Source organism: Lissotriton vulgaris, unplaced genomic scaffold (assembly GCF_964263255.1).
Source record: "Lissotriton vulgaris unplaced genomic scaffold, aLisVul1.2 SCAFFOLD_740, whole genome shotgun sequence".
In the NCBI taxonomy this organism is placed as follows: Eukaryota; Metazoa; Chordata; class Amphibia; order Caudata; family Salamandridae; genus Lissotriton; species Lissotriton vulgaris.
The window spans coordinates 587,846-605,310 of NW_028242705.1; the positions used below are offsets into that span (position 1 = coordinate 587,846).

At 44.5% G+C, this 17,465-nt stretch overlaps 1 protein-coding gene across 1 annotated transcript in view; it reads right to left on the reverse strand.

Moving 5' to 3' along the window:
- The window catches only part of ULK2 (unc-51 like autophagy activating kinase 2), a 480,539-nt gene that overhangs the window by 249,204 nt on the left and 213,870 nt on the right, over positions 1-17,465 (reverse strand). The window contains exon 11 of the mRNA XM_086948387.1: positions 9,032-9,095. Within this exon, the coding sequence (XP_086804513.1) occupies positions 9,032-9,095 (64 nt within the window). The remainder of the gene's footprint in view (positions 1-9,031; positions 9,096-17,465) is intronic.

Genomic DNA, 17,465 nt, shown 5'->3' on the forward strand with positions numbered 1-17,465 from the left:
AATATCTCTTGATCTTGCAGACTGTATATTATAAGTTCATGAGATGCCGTTTGGACCATTGCTACCATCTAGTCCTCCTGTGAAGGAGGGGTGGGCGATCTCCATGGTCGTAGAATACAGATTTTAGTAGTAGTGCGGTGTGCATAAAATGCCGTTGTGGGCGTGTAAGACCAGGTGAATCTTTTATATTGTGCAGTAGGATGGTAGAGGGGGTAAGAGGAAGATTTAAGGGTATTGTCTCACTTAAGAGTGTCTTCTGTGTAAGCCCAAAAACGGTGTATAGAGGGACATTCACAAAGGATGTGGGGGAGGCCACAGTTTACTCCTGAACATCTCCAGCATTTGGAGTGTGACAATAGTTCTGCTCGTTATAGTTTCAGAGGTGTCCAGTACCAGTCATGTAAGGTTTTGAACTAACCGAACTTCAGTTGTGCCTTCCCAGTACCTTTGTCTAGGGCTACTAAGACATCTGACCAGACTGCTTCCTCTCTAGGGACATGTAGGCATGTCTGCCTTTTTTCGTGAAGGCTTCTAAGAAGGGGTTGTGAGTATAGGTGGTCAGTTAGTGCAACATATAGTCCCAGCATTACACCCTTTTGTCGTCCCACCAGGTTAGGAGATAAGTCAGTATTGGTGAGGATTTAAGAGTCCAAGGAGTAGGGCCAAGGCATCTTCTCAGAAAGCGCTGTAGTTGTACGTTTTGCCATGCTTGTTGCATAGGAAGATTAAATTCCTCTTGAAGCTGGACAAAAGACCATTAATTTGAATGCTATCATAATGCCCCATAATGGAGCTTCACGATGTATTCAGTGGCTCCCACAGAAAAGGCGATGTGCTCTGTGCCATGCTTTATAAGTAGTCTGTAGCACTGGGTGTGGAGGGGATGTGCCCAAGGTGGAGGTTCCATATAAAAAATCAAGTCTGTCACAACAGCAGAGCAGTGCTATTTATTTATTTATGGGATTTTTTATTTATGGGATTTTTTATGCGCAACTAATACCCTAAGGTGTCTAGGCGCAGCGAAATACTCCAGATTCCAGCACAGATCAGCACGTTCTTATTGATTAAAAAGCCAGGTCTTCAGTAATTTACGAAAATTAATAAGGGTGGGAGCGGTTTTAATGTGCAAGGGGAGTGAATTCCAGAGCACCGGCGTAGCTACCAAGAATCGCCTGTCACCCCAGGTGGCCGTTCTTGTGCGGGGGACAGTCAAAAGATAGCTAGCTGCTGATCTTAGATTCTTTTTGGGGGTATACACCTGAAAAGCCTCTTTTAGAAACTTTGGTCCTGTCTGATGAATGGCCTTATAGGCTATACAAAGAGCCTTAAATTTGATCCTGCTCTCAACCCTTAACCAATGAAGGTGGCGTATGGCTGCAGAAGTGGGATGTCGCCTAGGGATGTTAAGCAGGATCCGTGCTGCCATGTTTTGGACGGACTGAAGCTTGTTTAGGATGTATTTATGTGTGCCAAGAAAAAGAGCATTTCCATAATCTAATTTTGAAAATACTAGTGTGGTGACTAACGTTTTTCCTGCAGATACTGGTAAGTACGGCAGGAGTTTTTTTATTTTCTTCAGTACAAAGAAAGCAGCCGAGACCACCTTATTAATATGGCATCCAAAAGTTAACTTATTATCAAAAATCACTCCCAGATTCCTGACCTTGGTGGCTGGCACTGGAGGTGGACCCATCTGACTAGGCCACCATATGTGAGACCATTCTGGAGAAATTGTGCAAAAAGTCATGACCTCAGTTTTCTCCGCATTAAGTTTCAGGCAGTTACTGTGCATCCATGATTGTACATCCAGTAACCCCTCCTGAAACCTAGCTGCTGCCACGGGGCCATTCTTGTGCACCGCCAACACAAGCTGGGTATCATCAGCATAGGTGGTTAGGCGCATCCCATGGGATTTGATGACCCTCGCCAAGTCCGAAACATAAATGTTGAAAAGAGTAGGACTTAGCGAGGATCCATGAGGAACCCCACAAGGCAGTTCAGTGGTGGGCGAGTAATAATTGCCCAGCTTTACTGCCTGTCTACGGTTGGCTAAAAAGGAGGCTATGAGATCTTTGGCCAGATGATTGATCCCAAAGGTTGCGACACGGTCGACCAAGATGGTGTGGTCGACCGTGTCGAAGGCCGCCGACAGGTCTAGTAGAATAAGAACTGCAGCTCCTCCTGAGTCCATAATCTCTCTAATTTCGTCTGAGGCTTTTATTAATGCTGTTTCCGTTCCGTGTTCCCTCCGGAACCCGAACTGAGTATCATCTAAGTGTTTATGATGTTCAATAAACTCCGAAAGCTGTTTATTCATAGTTGCCTCTATGATTTTGGACGTAAAAGGGAGACAGGCAATAGGCCTGTAGTTAGATGAAATAGTGGGGTCTAAAGAAGGTTTTTTGATTAAAGGTTTAACAATGGCCTTCTTCCAGCTTGCTGGGTAGACACCAGATGTAAATATGGAATTACATATTTCAGTTAGCGGCTGTGTGATAACGTTCTGTAATTTATTCATTGTTGTAGGTGGGCAAAGGTCAAGTGGGGAACCTGATTTGATCTTACAGATCAGCGCACTGATCTGAGCTTCAGTAGCTGGCTGAAACTTATCAAAAGAGGGATTATTGGGCATTGGATAAAGGACGGGTGTAGCATCAGCTTTTCTTGCCTGTTCATCAGAAAAAGTGGAATAAATGTCCGTCACCTTGGTTTTGAAGAAAGTGGCCAGTGAATCACATAGTTCCTGCGAGTTTTCACTTATAGGTCCCTTTGGACTAGAAAGAGAATTCACAACCTGAAAGAGCATCCTGGCTGAGTTGTGTGCTTGTTCAATTTGGCCAGTGTAGAAAAGATTCTTTTGTGTGTTGATGGCTTTTTTGTAGATTGCTAGAGCGCTCTTATAATCCTGCTTAGCCGAAGGACTGTAATGTTTCCTCCAGCGTCTTTCAAGATTTCTACAATACTGACGTTGCAGGCGCAGTTCCTCTGTGTACCATTGAGCAGATGGCGTAGCTCTATTGGGGCGATAATATTTTTCCGGCGCAACTTGGTTAGCTGCCTTTACAATCCATTCCTGAAAATTTGTGGACATAGTCTCAATATCACCTGTGTTTTCTGGGATAGATGACATCAGGAGATTAATAAAGTGCGGCATATCTGCCTTATTCCAAGTCCATACCCCCACTGGCGGGCGGACTTTATTCACCATACTAGTTCCATAGTAACCCATTGAGGGGGATCTGATATGTTTGGGAGGAGGTAAACTACTTGTGAGAACTGGAGTGCCAAGCAATAATACTCTAAAGATGGCAAACTCAGTCCACCATGAGAGCGACGAGCTATGAGTTTGGTTGCTGCCAGACGAGGGCGAGTGGAATCCCAAATAAAGGGCCGAATACGGGCTTCTATGTGATGCAGAGTTGCCGATACTACAATTGGTAACATTCCCAGAACATATGTGAAGCAAGGTAGTGTGACCATTTTAACGGCCTGCACTCTGCCCCATGTTGAGAATCCCAAGAGGGATCATTTGGCAAAGTGTTTCCATTTGTGCTATGAGGGGCATCAGGTTATCAGTGACCATACTTTCTAGACCGCGATTACTCAAGATACCCAATAAAAGGTTAGTCAACCATCGATGCCATCTTGGTGCCCGAGGATAATGGGAGGGCCTCACTCTTATCCCAATTTACCTTGTATGCGGATATAGTTGGAAATTCATCAATAATCTCTAGTAAAGCTGGTAGAGAATGTGGGAGGTCCCTGAGAGTGAGGAGTATATCGTCAGTGTAAAGGTATATTTTGGATATGTCACCTGCTATGGGAATGCCCTGTACCCGCGGAGAATGGCGAATGAAGGATGCAAGGGGTTCCATGGCTAACCGGAATAGAAGGGTGGATAGAGGACATCCTTGACGAGTGCCTCTTCGAATGAGAAAAGCGTCAGATATAAATGCTCCGCTGTTGACCTGGGCAACAGGGTTGTCATATAGCAGGCAAACTTTGGAGATAAACTGGTCTCCCAGGTCAAAGTGTTTTATGGTAGCAAAAAGGTAATTCTAGTCAATGCAGTCTAATGCTTTCTCTGCATCCAGGGAGAGTGCCACTGCAGCTTCTGGCATATCGTTTGCAGCCCACAAAGTATGAGACAAAGTACGAAGGTGACTTCTGGAAGATTGACATGGGACAAAGCAGACTTTCGTATGGTGGATGAGTGACGGTATAACCTTACATAGTCTTGCCCCTAGAATGCCTTAGGTGAACAGTATCTTTGAATGTTCAGCCACCATAGCTTGCGGCATGGAGAGGTCAGACCCACATCGATAGCAAGTAAAACCAGGGAATTGTCAAAAAGAGCAGCTTCCAATATATGAGATTCGCTGGTGATGGAAACTACCAAATGAGATATTAGGAAGTAGTTTAACCTAGAATTGAGTACCGTGAGCTGAGGAGAGAAAAGTATAGTCCTTGTACGTAGGGTGGCATTGGAGCCAGTGATCCACTATTCCATGGTCAGATATATTGTTGTCTAACAAAACTCTGTCTCCGTTGTTAACCCTGTCTAGAGGGCCTGTCCTATCTAGGATGGAGTCACGGGCAAGGTTCCAGTCCCTGCCAATGACGTAGTTAGACGCTCCAATTTCCACTAACAGTCGGTTCAGGCTGAGGAAAAAGGAGCGTTTTGCTCCTGTGGGGGTATATACTGAACCCAACATAAGGATCCGTCTCCTAGTCTCAACTTGGCGAAGACGTACCTACCATTTGGATCTATCCAGATTTTGACAGTTGTCACTGGTAGTGGCTTACACAAAAGAATAGCCACCCTGCATTTCCGTGGGTGACCCTCTTCAGCAGAGGCCTGCGATTTTACACCACTATGAATGACCTTGCCCACCCACTCTCAACGTAATTTGGTCAACTCAAAGGCATCTATAATTGTCTCTTGTAAGAGGGCTTTGTCCGTTCTTTTCATTTGTAAATAGGAGAGTATTTTCTTCCATTTTATATAGTGCGTGAGGCCATTAACATTCCATAAGATTATAAGAAGTGCGTGGAAGAGGGGAGGGGTTGTAGTCGCCATCTGTGTTCTGGAGATGGAAATAAGTAGTTGATCGTAGAGAAAGAGTGGGGGAGAGGAATTGGTGGGTTGTAGAGTAAGGGTCCAGGGAGGAAAAACTGGAATAGAAGTGGATGCTGTCTTAGCAAAAGTGGATGGGTGTCGGGGACAATGTTTAGTAGAGAAAAAAAGGGGGAAGAAGGGACAGTTCGAGCAAGGGGAAGAAATGAGGGAAATTAACTACAGATAAGGGAGGAAGGTCAGATGAAGGGGCAAAGTTGTTCTCAGGTGATCTATATAATCTGGGAGAGGGAGGAGTGAAGGAGCTTCTTGCATTCGCTGGAAGGGATAAATTGGAAAAGAAGGAGGGGATTAGTATTGATGAAGGCTGGTGAGAGTAGGAGGTGCAGATAGGCGCTGATGTTCCATACACAAAGGTGCCGCTCTAGGAGAGAGTAGAAAGGGTAAAGAGGGGGAGAGGGGAGAAGGTAAAGGGCTGCTTTCTGCTGGTCTAGACTTTCAGGATATGCGTGTCGGAGGAGCTCCTTCAGGCAGCAGAGTCAGCCATGAGTTGCAGGATATCACTAAAATTATCAACATTAAGGGTGGTAGGTGGTTCACTGTGCAAGGAGGGGGATAAAAATGAAAATAGACGGAAGGAGGGGGAGAACTGCATATACTGGTGGTTCAATGCTAGTGGAGAGGAGAGGGATCAGAAAGGGAGTAGAGGGTGTAAAGGTTCACAACTTCAAAAGTAACTTCAAACAGGCTTCATAAAACTATACTGAGGCAATTTAGGCATCATTGTAAGTACATTGTGATAATAAAAGCGAAAAGAGAATAGGGAGATAAAAGAGTATCAGGGTGAAAAGAGCAATATATGACAAGTACTACATATACATAGTAAATAAACATGCACTTAGCCGGCTAGCTTCTTCGGTATGCATAGAAACAGCAATGTTCAATCTTAACCTCGATTGTAAGGGGTACAGTTAGTTACAGTGCAGGATACCCCTTCTTCTGACGAAGCAGGCTTTAGAGGAGAGCGTGCCTTCTCCCTATCTCTCCATTTTGGTGGAGGCCACTGTCTTGTAGAGCTTCTGCCCTATTTCCCAGGGATCGTACAGGTCGATCCTGATCATACCCTCTGCTCCGGGATTGGCTAGAGTTGTGTCGTAGTCCGCCAGAAGGTGTCGGAGAGTTCGTTGATATGAACTGAGATTTGACCTCCGATAAAGAAGTAGCATTGTCCATTCCCTGAGGAGTGAGGTTATCCAGGAAATAACAAAGGACCTCTGGATTGAATAATTCTTTGGATATTCCATCTTTAGTGATCTGCAGATGCGCAGGCTCAAGAGGCCATATTTGATGTCTAACTGTTGTAGGCGGGATCTGAGAGAGAGAAAGCTTTGAGACGATCATTTGTTTTCTTTGAGACATCCACTGCCATTCGTACTTCATGACCTTCAAACATGTACGTACCATGAGTACGATCCACCATGATCAATAGGCGAGCCTGCTCGTGGCATAGGAAGCAGATCACGAGCAGGCGCGGTAGTGTATTCTGGCCTGTTTTGGGTGGTCCTATGCGGTGAGCCCTCTGCATCTCTAATTACAGATCAAAAGTAAGACCTGTGAGTTTTGAGAGGGCTGCCTTCAGAAAGGATTTGGTGTTTGAACCTTCTATTTTTTCCGGAAAACCAAAGAGACGGACATTGTCCCAGAGACTTCTGTCTTCCAGATCAATCCCTTTGCTCCTGAGGGAGAGAAGTGGTATCAAAATGTGCCTCTACTGTGGCAACCTGGTCTGTAAGGCCATCCATCTGTATATCCTTGGAATCCAGCAATGTCTGCACGGATGGACTTCGTGTCAGTTGTGAGAATAGATATGGATGACTCCATACACTCTAGATGACGGCCCACAGTGGAAATTTCTCGGAGTATCCTCTCCAAAGTGAAGTCAGGCAAGGTGGATCTAGCAAATAGGAGTTGTTTTTGCAGGCTTTCCAGTCATCTTTTTAGAAGGCATTCCAAACACGTCTGTGATGGTCCTCAAGTGTGTAAGCTTTGTCTACCACTTATGTCTTTGTTTAGTGAGTACAAGAGCTTAGAAAGTGGGCAAAGGAGGAACGACCCAGAATCAGTACAGACCGCTGCTCTGATAGAGGTTTACAAGGAGGCTTCTTACTGAAAGGTTTTACACAGCCCGTAGATTACTCCAGGTGTGCCCGTGGTTGGATCTAACTTTTATTTCAAATAAAAGGATGATGGTGGGATCAGTATGAAGCAGAAGAGCTGCCTCGTGCTTTCAGGTCCCCTGCAGTATAACCTCCCTTGCAATAAAAACCTGTTGTTGGTAGTCAGACAATTAGCAGAGGCGAAAGTCTTGGGTATAATGATCTACCTTCTCTCAAATGGGTTTGGGAGACAATAAGGGAGCATCCACATGTGGGGGGATACACAGGCAGTATATCACATCAGTATATCACATCACCTGAGAGCATAACATAAAGCTGTAATGGTCAAATTTTCCAGCTGTACACATCAAGAATAGGTTCCTGTGTGAGGATCACTAGTAGGCTTGCTTATTGAAGGGTTGAAGTGCAATGCTCCTATCCAGCCTACCACCGTTGTGGGAGAGGAAATAATGACAAACGAAATCCGCTATGAAAAAATGAGGTGAAGGTTGGTCACTCATTAATAGGACGTCCCCTTTAGCATAGAGCTGTGCAAGTCTTCCATAAAAACGTTTAACCCAGATTTATTAATGGCGTTGCATGGGTTCTTCTCAGTTAATCTCCTCAAGACACTTGAAATACAATGTCTCCTCAGTTAATAGTCACACTTGGCAGAGCCAGGTCTCTCCCGCCAAAATCACCATAAAGTCTCACAGCTAATTGGACACAGCAGGCAGGAGGGAATACAGAGTCTTACTGGAGAAACTGCCCTCAGCCGGCAAAGAAAAGAGAGGACGTCAGCAACAATGTATCTCAAAGCCTCCCTCTGGATACAATGCTGGCAGGCCACAGTCAGACAACGATTGCAGAAGCCCAGAGCTGGCCTGTTTTGCCGGAAGGTGAAGAGAGAGAAGCCCACACCTGGCCTGTTTCGTTCAAAGGTAAAGAGAGAGAAGCCCTGACTGAATCACTGCACGCTAACATGACCAATGAAATAATCCGTCAGACTCCACGTTAGAGAATCCGACTGTGGCTTAGAGGGGGGCCAGAACTTCCGTTTACCTCAGCATTGTACGGCAGCACGTCTGCCTCACCTCACCACTTTGGGCTGTGGACTCTCTCACAACACCAGGCCTTGCGACTGTGAGGGGAGAGATGGTATGCCAGTAGACGGAGCACACACTGCAGCATACTTGTCTCTGCGTATTCCTTCGTCCTCCCCAGTCTAAAGACAGGGCGACAACATCAAAATAGTGTCCTGGGAAGATCGCGCTGCCATTCGGGGCTCCTAACAACGTGGAGCTCCGGAGTCAAGAGGCCATCGTCTTGTATGGCCAGTCCACACCCTCTGTGGGCTCACAGTTTTAAACTTTAAGGGAGAGAGGGGTACATTTTTTACCACTGGTTTCGGTCTCTTTCAAAGTCACACGTCGAGAACACTAGCTCAGCAGGGTGTGATGAAGCAGACGTAAGGCAGGGGTTGTCCCACTGTACAATGCACCCTTGGCTTATGTCGGAAAGAGGGTGTAAGTGAATATAGATATATGCATAAACTGCATCATTTGTTAACGTGCAGGCAACAAAGTAATAGAATGCTGAAGACTGAAGCCTATGACTGGACAAAGTCTTGCTCGACTGTTTGCTGCATCTTTGTACAGATATAGCGCCTTAAAGCATTTTGCAGCAGCCAAAATACACCACAGCTGCACTATATAAAATATCGGATTTCATATTTTGGGGGAGTGGTGTATTGGATGGGGGGGGGAAGAGGAGGAGGAGAGTATTTTAAGAAACATACCCTCCACACATTAGGAAGTCGCTGGAGGCACGTCTGCTGGCGGCAGCTCCTGTTGGCATATCATCTGCAAGGGAAGAGCAACTTGTGAGGAAACAACCATGGCTCCCACAAAGGTCTTGAACGTGTGAAATCACATCTTACTGAACATCCTACGCCATTACATTCATAACAGTATCCATTTGCCAAGAAAAAATATGTGCAACCCAAAGCAATCACATGTACATTTAGAGAGCACAGCCAATGCCCACACTAGCAAATCGCGGTAACATTATTTGCATACAAACAAAGAAACCCACTTACAGGTGTTTGTTTTCTCACTATTACTAGCACTTTGTCTTGCCAACTTCTGATTTATTCATTATTTCATTTAACCTTGAGACCTCGGTGAAAGTTCAATTAAATGTTACAACATGAGACAAAAACTAAAATCTTAATTTTTGCCTTGTTATCAAAGAAGTTTATTAAAAAAGTAGCATCCCTGAGATTTCCGTTTATTAATGTATGCTCTAGAACAGTTTAAATTGGCGGTGGGAATGTAATGAACACTCAGAACAAACTCAACAAGATGATGGACGGAGTGCTGAAATTCTCCAACCACTCAACCCCAGTCAAGAGATCTGGGTTTAATCCATCGTTCTTTTGATCACCATGCTACCCCAGTTTGGACCCAGCCACATAAAAATCAGTCTTGACCCTGTTCCTCATGGGAACATTCGAACCTGAACTGCCGAGTCAGTTCCTCCCAGGACTGGAAATAAGCAACCTGGGACTGGTTTTGGGGTATCACCCCTCATCAGCCAGGTTAGCTAGAATCCAGTGGTGCAGCGAGCAAGAGATCCACGTATTGGCATACCCTTAGCCACTTATGGCAAACATAGCAAATATAACAAGTTTCTGTTTGCTATAAACACTCGGAACGGCACTGCAATTGTTAATTAGAAAAAATAACAAGTTTCGCCAGCATTCCTTTGAGCATGAAATCGTGTCTTCTCGCTCTCACAGAAGGCCGCACCTTCATATATACTAGGTCTACATGGAAACGTTAAGAAAAATACCCATTACCTCCTCAACATATTTCTTGCACCATTACTTACTACATGAGGTGTACAACCTCCCATACAGGCACCACATGACCCAGACTGACCAATTACAATTTGAACCCTACCACCCAGTCTCCCTTCATCTGCCCTCCTCTTGCTCGTGTAATGAGGAGTGGAGAGGCCTACCATTCTTCCTGTTCCTTCTGTCTGACTCTGCAATCATCACTAGAACCCGACCGTCGGATTAAGAAGATCCAGCAGAAATATGGCTGTGGGAACTTAAGGTAAGCCCTGGGGCTGCAAAGTTATCTGGTGTAAGTCCAAAGTCTTCTCATCTTAGAACCTACAGTAAGTATGACAGTTTGCTGGGCAATCTTTCAGGGGTTAACAAGACTGAAACTCCAGGGTTATTAATATATATTTGAAGGGCTGTGCTCTTTTTCAATTATTTGATGGTCCCTATGGAGTTGTTCTTGTTCTGGGAGGAAGCTGGGGGGGCTCATGGGTGTTCCCAGAGAAAATGCTTTTAGGCATTATGAGGAAATGATGGGGTTCTGGGATGGGTCCTAGTGCAGGACCTTCATCTTTCTATGGTTAATATTTATAATTTTGCCACAGCGTTTGTTGTGTCATGACTGTGAAAAACTTGGAGACACGGAATACACTGGTATGGGCCTGCGAGTAGAGTTGAGAGTCACCTTGGCAGTGAGACTTTAAGTCTGGAATGCCAGGAAAGCATAAGCACAATCTGGAAGCAGGACAGCCACAAAGTTCTGTGAATGGACCTGCAGCCCTGTCGCTTACCTCTGAGTTGATTGGTGTTAGCCAGTTTGCCATATGTGTTCCCTTCTTTGAGGCCTGACTGAGTGCACATGTCCTGGTCTAACATACCTGGGCGGAGACTAGCCACAATTTAGTTTCTTTAGTTGCTACTGAGCTGATTTATTGCTTCATTCAGCTGCTGCTTTCAGAATAAATCAAAGGTCTGCTGGGGTGCGGGTTTGGGTGGCAGACTCTTGCAGCAAAATGTAGGAATTTAAATCTAATCTTGTCATATAACTTTTGGTAAAACACAGCAAGAAGAACAAAGATAATGATAACCTTTATAGTTGGGCATTACTGCTGAATTGCATTTATTTTTATCAAACTGATATATGCATAAGCATGAAGTATTGAAAAAAATAAATGAAGGATTTAGAGGAAAAGAGAATACCTCTGCGCTGACATTGAACAGGTCACCCTGGGTCATTTGTAGGCAATTAAACGGCATTCTTTCAATGTAATGCTTTGTGTGTGCTTTGTTATGGATCACATGAAACATTTCACTGACAGACATCATTGTCCTAGAGATGATGATGATGATGGTGGTGAAGTCAGGAAGAAGCACAAGGAGGAAGGTTCTGCCCCTCCAACCTCTTCCTTCTGGTTCCGGGCTATCGGAGGAACAATGGCATTATTTAATATCTGCTTTAATTGAAGGCCTTCGGAAGTCAGGGACATTGCTAGCACTGAGTATTCCCCTTCTCCCACTTCCTCTGTGTCTTTGGTAAATATTTCTTCCACCTCCTCTGGATCGCCCTGGCCTTCTCCTGAGTAAAAGGTGGAAAAGTCAAATACCTCTACCTACTCCGAAGGGTAAGGTAAAAATCAAAACTGGCTACCCTATTTAGATATCTGAGGGAGAATTTGCAGATACGTGATGGAGGATGAATTACCAAGTACCAGTTCATGGATGTTTCAACAATTACAGTTTCATCCACCCCCTTTTTAGCAATGACTTTAAAGATTAAGGAAATACATAAAAAAGAATGGAAAGATCCTTGGAAGGCATATGTTTCAAAATTCTTAATTCGTGTGTATACTCAGAGTAAAGGTACTTGGAATAGCTGATGTAAACAGTGACATTTTACAAGTCTTAGCTTTCTCTATGTTGTCCATTATGGCGGCTCAACTCTATGCTTTCCTCCGGGATTGGAGGCAAAAATTTACCAGAAATCTGTACAACTCCAGACTGGAGAATTGTGTTGCATACCCCTTAAGAATCAGAAGCATGTTCAGTTATTCAAGTCTCAGTTAAGAAAAATCTTCCTTGCAGAACCTTTAAATAGAGACGTCACAGGGGTTAACAGCTGTATACAGGTATGAATAATTTCAATCAGTTCTTTCTGTTTATAGGTCAAAATTCCAGACATCCTCCTCCTCCATTGAAACCCGAGAAGCAGTCCCGAAGAGAACAGAATCCCAGTAGGGCAGCCGCCTTTCATATTTTCATTATCCATGGCAAGAAGATGAAGTGGATGCATGGGTCCTGCAGATAATAGAGCAAGGTTACTCCGTGGAGTTTGAGTATATATTCCTGTGGATGCTGGCCCAGTGCAACTAACCTATGTACAAGATTCTATTAAGAATTTGACTTTGACCCAGGAAATTTCAAAGCTTCTAGCAAAAAATGTGATGTGTCCTGAGCCAAAACTAGAGTAAGGACAAGGTTTCTATTTTACAGTCTACCTGGTGGAAAAATAATCAGATCAAAATAGAAAAACCAGATAATCCATAAGTTATTTTCGGTTTATAATATCAAATCCAAAATCAACCATGTAGAATGAATTACTATAGCATAAAAACTAAATACCAGAAAAACGCAGGCGCAACAAAAACACTCCACAGAAAACTCACAAAGTCAAACCCAATAGCAAACTCATTTATTCACACATGCCACAGAATCAATCATGTCTAGTGGTTTACAAATAATCTCTAAAGAGAAACCTCGCCCCCCTTCCGATACAGTGAATAACACTTGGTAAATACAAAATATACATTGGCGAAACCAATGGTATCAAAACAAGATACCATTGGACCAGAAACAGGTATCCTGGTACTGGTTTCGGGGTATCACCCCTCATCAGCCAGGCTAGCTTAAAACTGGTGGCACAGCATGTACGGGACCCACATCTGGGCATACCCTTAAAATGGATTAAGAATTTGAGGTGTATGGCTTACACTTCATAGAATGCTTTCTAACCAATTACAATACAATGCTGATTTGCATGTAGTATGGCTGCAACTTGGGTGGACGCATTTGGAGCTTCAGCAGCAGATATATGTAAAGCAGCTGCTTAGACTACGTTGTCTGCTACTGTATCACACTAAAGGGTGGATGTTAATGATAGTGAATTATTGGAATTTGGTTTTAGAATATTAGCACCTGCTATGTCCTAGATGACTGATTGTTCCATGTATTTTTGCAAAGTTTAATTACATCTGTTTTTAGCTCCATTTTGTGAGTTCTGGGGCTCAAGTTGCTATGTAGTGCTCTGGTATATCTCATATAGCAAGGAGTGGTACAAGAAATGAGGAAGGAAAATGCTACTTTCCAGTATGCATCTGTTCTTGGCATGTAGGGCTGCTGACATTCATATCTTAGCATAGATCGCCGCCTAGTGTTGGTTCTGGATGATTGCACCTTGTTGTCTTGGAAGAATCTTCGAAGTATCATGAGATAGGCGACTCCTCCCTTGGACTACAGTGCGCATGGGCATCTTCTCCATCCTCAGATTGTTTTTCGCCATTGTGGCAAAGATGGAGTATAGTAAAGTAAGAGATGACCATGCAAAAGAGAATCCTGCAGCTGCAAGAGGCACCGGGGGGGGGAGGGTGGGGTGATATGAATGTCAGCAGCCCTACATTCCAGCTGCAGCAGTCTGAAAAAGAGTTTTAAGGACAGCCTGGCCTACAGCAGCTTGCTGCTTTGTTTGCACGTCTACACAATAGTGTTTAGTGAAAGTGTGTATGGTAGACCATGTAGCTGCCCTACATATAACTTCAAGGAGAATATTCCCTAGGAAAGCCATGGATGCCCCCATTTTACCCGTAGAGTGTGCTTTTGGGGGAACTGTTAGAGTGTGTTTAGCCTTTTGATAGCACATCTGAATGCATTTAACTAGCCATCTGGCTATTCCTGATTTTGAGATGGGATTACCTTTATGTTGTGGTGAAAAAGCAACAAACAGTTGCTTTGTTTTCCTAAATCAATTAGTCCTGTCAACATAATATAGCAGAGCTCTCCTTACATCTAGTGTGTGTAGGGCTCTTTCAGCTACTGACTGTGTTTTGGAAGAAAACTGGCAATTCTATAGATTGATTGATATGGAAAGTGGATAGGACGTTTGGCATAAGCTTCGGGTTGGTTCGAAGTACTACCTTATTTGCATGTATTTGCATGAAGGGTTCTTGAATAGTTAGTGCCTGTAGCTCACTTACTCGCCTGAAGGAGGTAATGGCAATTAAGAATGCCACCTTCCATGTTAGAAATTGCAATTCACATGAATGAAGTGGTTCCAAAGGAGGTCCCATAAGTCTGGTAAGAACAACATTTAAGTTCCAGACTGGTGAAGGTGGGTTCTTTGGAGGTATTATCCTTTTAAGACCTTCTATAAAAGCTTTGATTGGTGGTACCTTAAACAGGGAAATGTGTTATCTGTTCTGGAGATATGCTGATATAGCAGCAAGATGTAGCCTTACAGAAGAGTATGCTAGATTGCTTCTTTGAAGATGCAAGAGGTAACAGATAATGTTTTGGATGGAAGCATCTAATGGATTGATTTGGTTATTGTTGCAATAAATTACAAATCTTTTCCATTTAGCTGCATAGCATGCTCTAGTAATTGGCCGTCTTGCCTCCTTGATGATGTTCATGCAATCAGGAGGTAAGTTAAGGTATCCGAACTCTAAGACCTCAGGAGCCAGATCGTTAGTTTCATCTGATTGGGATCAGGGTGCCTGATTTCTCCATTGTTCTGAGTTAAAAGATGGTGCGAGAGGCGCAGTCTTTGGTGGGGAACTACTGAAAGTTCTAGGAAGGTTGTGTACCATGGCTGTCTTGCCCATGTGGGAGCAACCAGGATCATTGTGAGTGACTGCTGATGTAGTTTGCGTGCCACCAGCGGAATCAGTGGGGCTGGTGGAAAAGCGTACGCAAATCTGCCTGACCAGTTCATCCATATCGCATTGCCCTGTGACAACGGATGTGGGAACCTGGCGGCAAAGTACTGGCATTTTGAGTTTTCGTTTGCGTCAAACAGATCTATCTCTGGATGGCCCCATTTTTGGAAGAATGGTTGGAGAACTTGAGGGTGAATCTCCCATTCGTGTAGCTGTTGGCTGTGTCTGCTTAACAGATCCGCTATTTGATTGTCTTTCCCTGGCAGGTGCTCTGCTAGGAGAAAAATGTTTCTTGGAATTGTCCACCTCCATATGCTCTGTGCGAAGTGGGACAGCTGTGGAGAGTGTGTCCCTCCTTGTTTTTGGATGTAGTACATGGCTGTCATGTTGTCCGTCCGGATCAACACAGCTTTGTTGTACAAGTATTTCTGGAATCCTTTTAGTGCCAGAAAAATTGCTAGCAACTATAATTGGTTGATGTGCAGTTTCTTTTGTTTTGTTGTCTCTCACTCAGCTATCCCCCAACCTGACCTCAATCCCAGCGCGTAATCGCAACAACCGGCCTCGTCGCACCCACAACTCTTCTTCTGACCTCGACACACTCACCCTTCTCCACTCCTATGACCCAGCCCCCCAAAATCACACAACCACCCCACACCTCAACATTGCCACGATACACTCAAATCCCCTTAGACCCCCCACACTAAACAGCAGATTCTCCATCCCCAACAACCTTAGAAATGTCCCTCTCTCTTTAGAACCATCTACCACCCTCAACACACCCCGTCTCAAATGCACTCTTCTCAACTGCAGATCGGCTACGAAACATTCCGCCGCCATTGCTGACCTCCTCTTATCGCGGGACCTTGACCTAATCATCCTGACTGAAACCTGGCTAACTGAATCTTCAACACCTATAATGGACATTCTGGTTCCTCCCAACTACCACATTATCAGACTCGACAGAACAGGCAAAATAGGTGATGGAATCGCATGCATCTACAGGAACAACCTCTCTGTTCAGAAAGTCAATTCCACCGCCCTACCATCCCCAACATCCTGGGAACACATCTGCCTCGACATTATTAGTGAGGGCAAACCGATATGCTCTCTTCACAGCATTTACCACCCACCCAGGGACAACTTCACCTTTTCCCAACAAATCATGGATATGATCTCAACCAATTCCGGACGGCAGCTCACCCAAATATACCTTGGTGACTTCAACCTCCACTGGAACGATCGCAACGACGCGGTGGTAAATAGTCTTAAAAATGTCCTCGATGCCCTTAACCTCACCCAAATTTGCAACAGCCCGACCCACGAGAAAGGTTCTACCCTCGACCTGATCATCTCCAAAGAGGACTCTATCCAACTAGAGTCCATCCAACCCTGTGACTGGTCAGATCATCATATTGTCACATTCTTTATCAATGAAAAAGTCAAAGTTAACCCGGCTCAACTCCCTAAGCCCAAAGTTTGGAAAAGAGACTCGAAAAAACTCAACCCAGGCTCTTTGCCCCCTAACAGTTTCAATCTCCTACTCCCACCGACTGGCGCTACGGACGTTCGAACCCTGACTGACCACTATCTCAACGCTATGACCTCTATAATTAATGAGGCTGCACCTATGCAGCTAAAAAGAGTCTCTACTAAAATCTCCAATCCATGGTACGACGGGAGTCTCAATGAGGATAGACGAGACATGCGAATGGCAGAGCGTACCTGGAGATCAGCTCCCTCTGCAATGCACCTAAAAGATCTGAAGAAAAAGAGAAACGCCTACTTCAGGAAAATATAACGCTCAAAATCAAAATTCTTCAGCCTCCAACTCGACCAAGCAAAAAACCGCCCGAGAAAACTGTTTGAGCTAATCAATTCACAATCCAAGGATCAACCCCAACCACTCAACACGGGGCGTGAGGCACGCTCCTGTGAAGACGTTGCTGCTTTCTTTATCCAAAAAAATGACAAAATAAAGAGCGATCTCCTCATCGACGCAAGCCTCTACTCCAAACCCCAGTGCCTAGCACCCACTGAACCAAAAAACAATGCTACATGGTCAACCTTCGGCACATACTCGGAAGAAGAAATTGGCAAACTGCTCAGCACCCTGAAACAATCCAATCACCTCACGGACCCCCTCCCTGCTTCAGCAGTAAAAGACTTTACCCCTTTGCTTCTCCCTCTCTGGACTAAAATTATCAACAGCTCTCTCCAACAAGGAAGCATACCTGACTCCCTCAAAGTTGGTCAGGTCACACCTCTAATAAAGAAACCTACAGCCGACCCCTCTGATCTCAACAATTACCGTCCCATCACCAATATTCCCACTCTCGCCAAACTGCTGGAAAAATGCGCACAACTACAATTGACTAAACACATTGAACAATTTGATCTCCTCAACCCTCACCAGTCAGGCTTCCGAGCAGGACACAGCATAGAAACTGCTA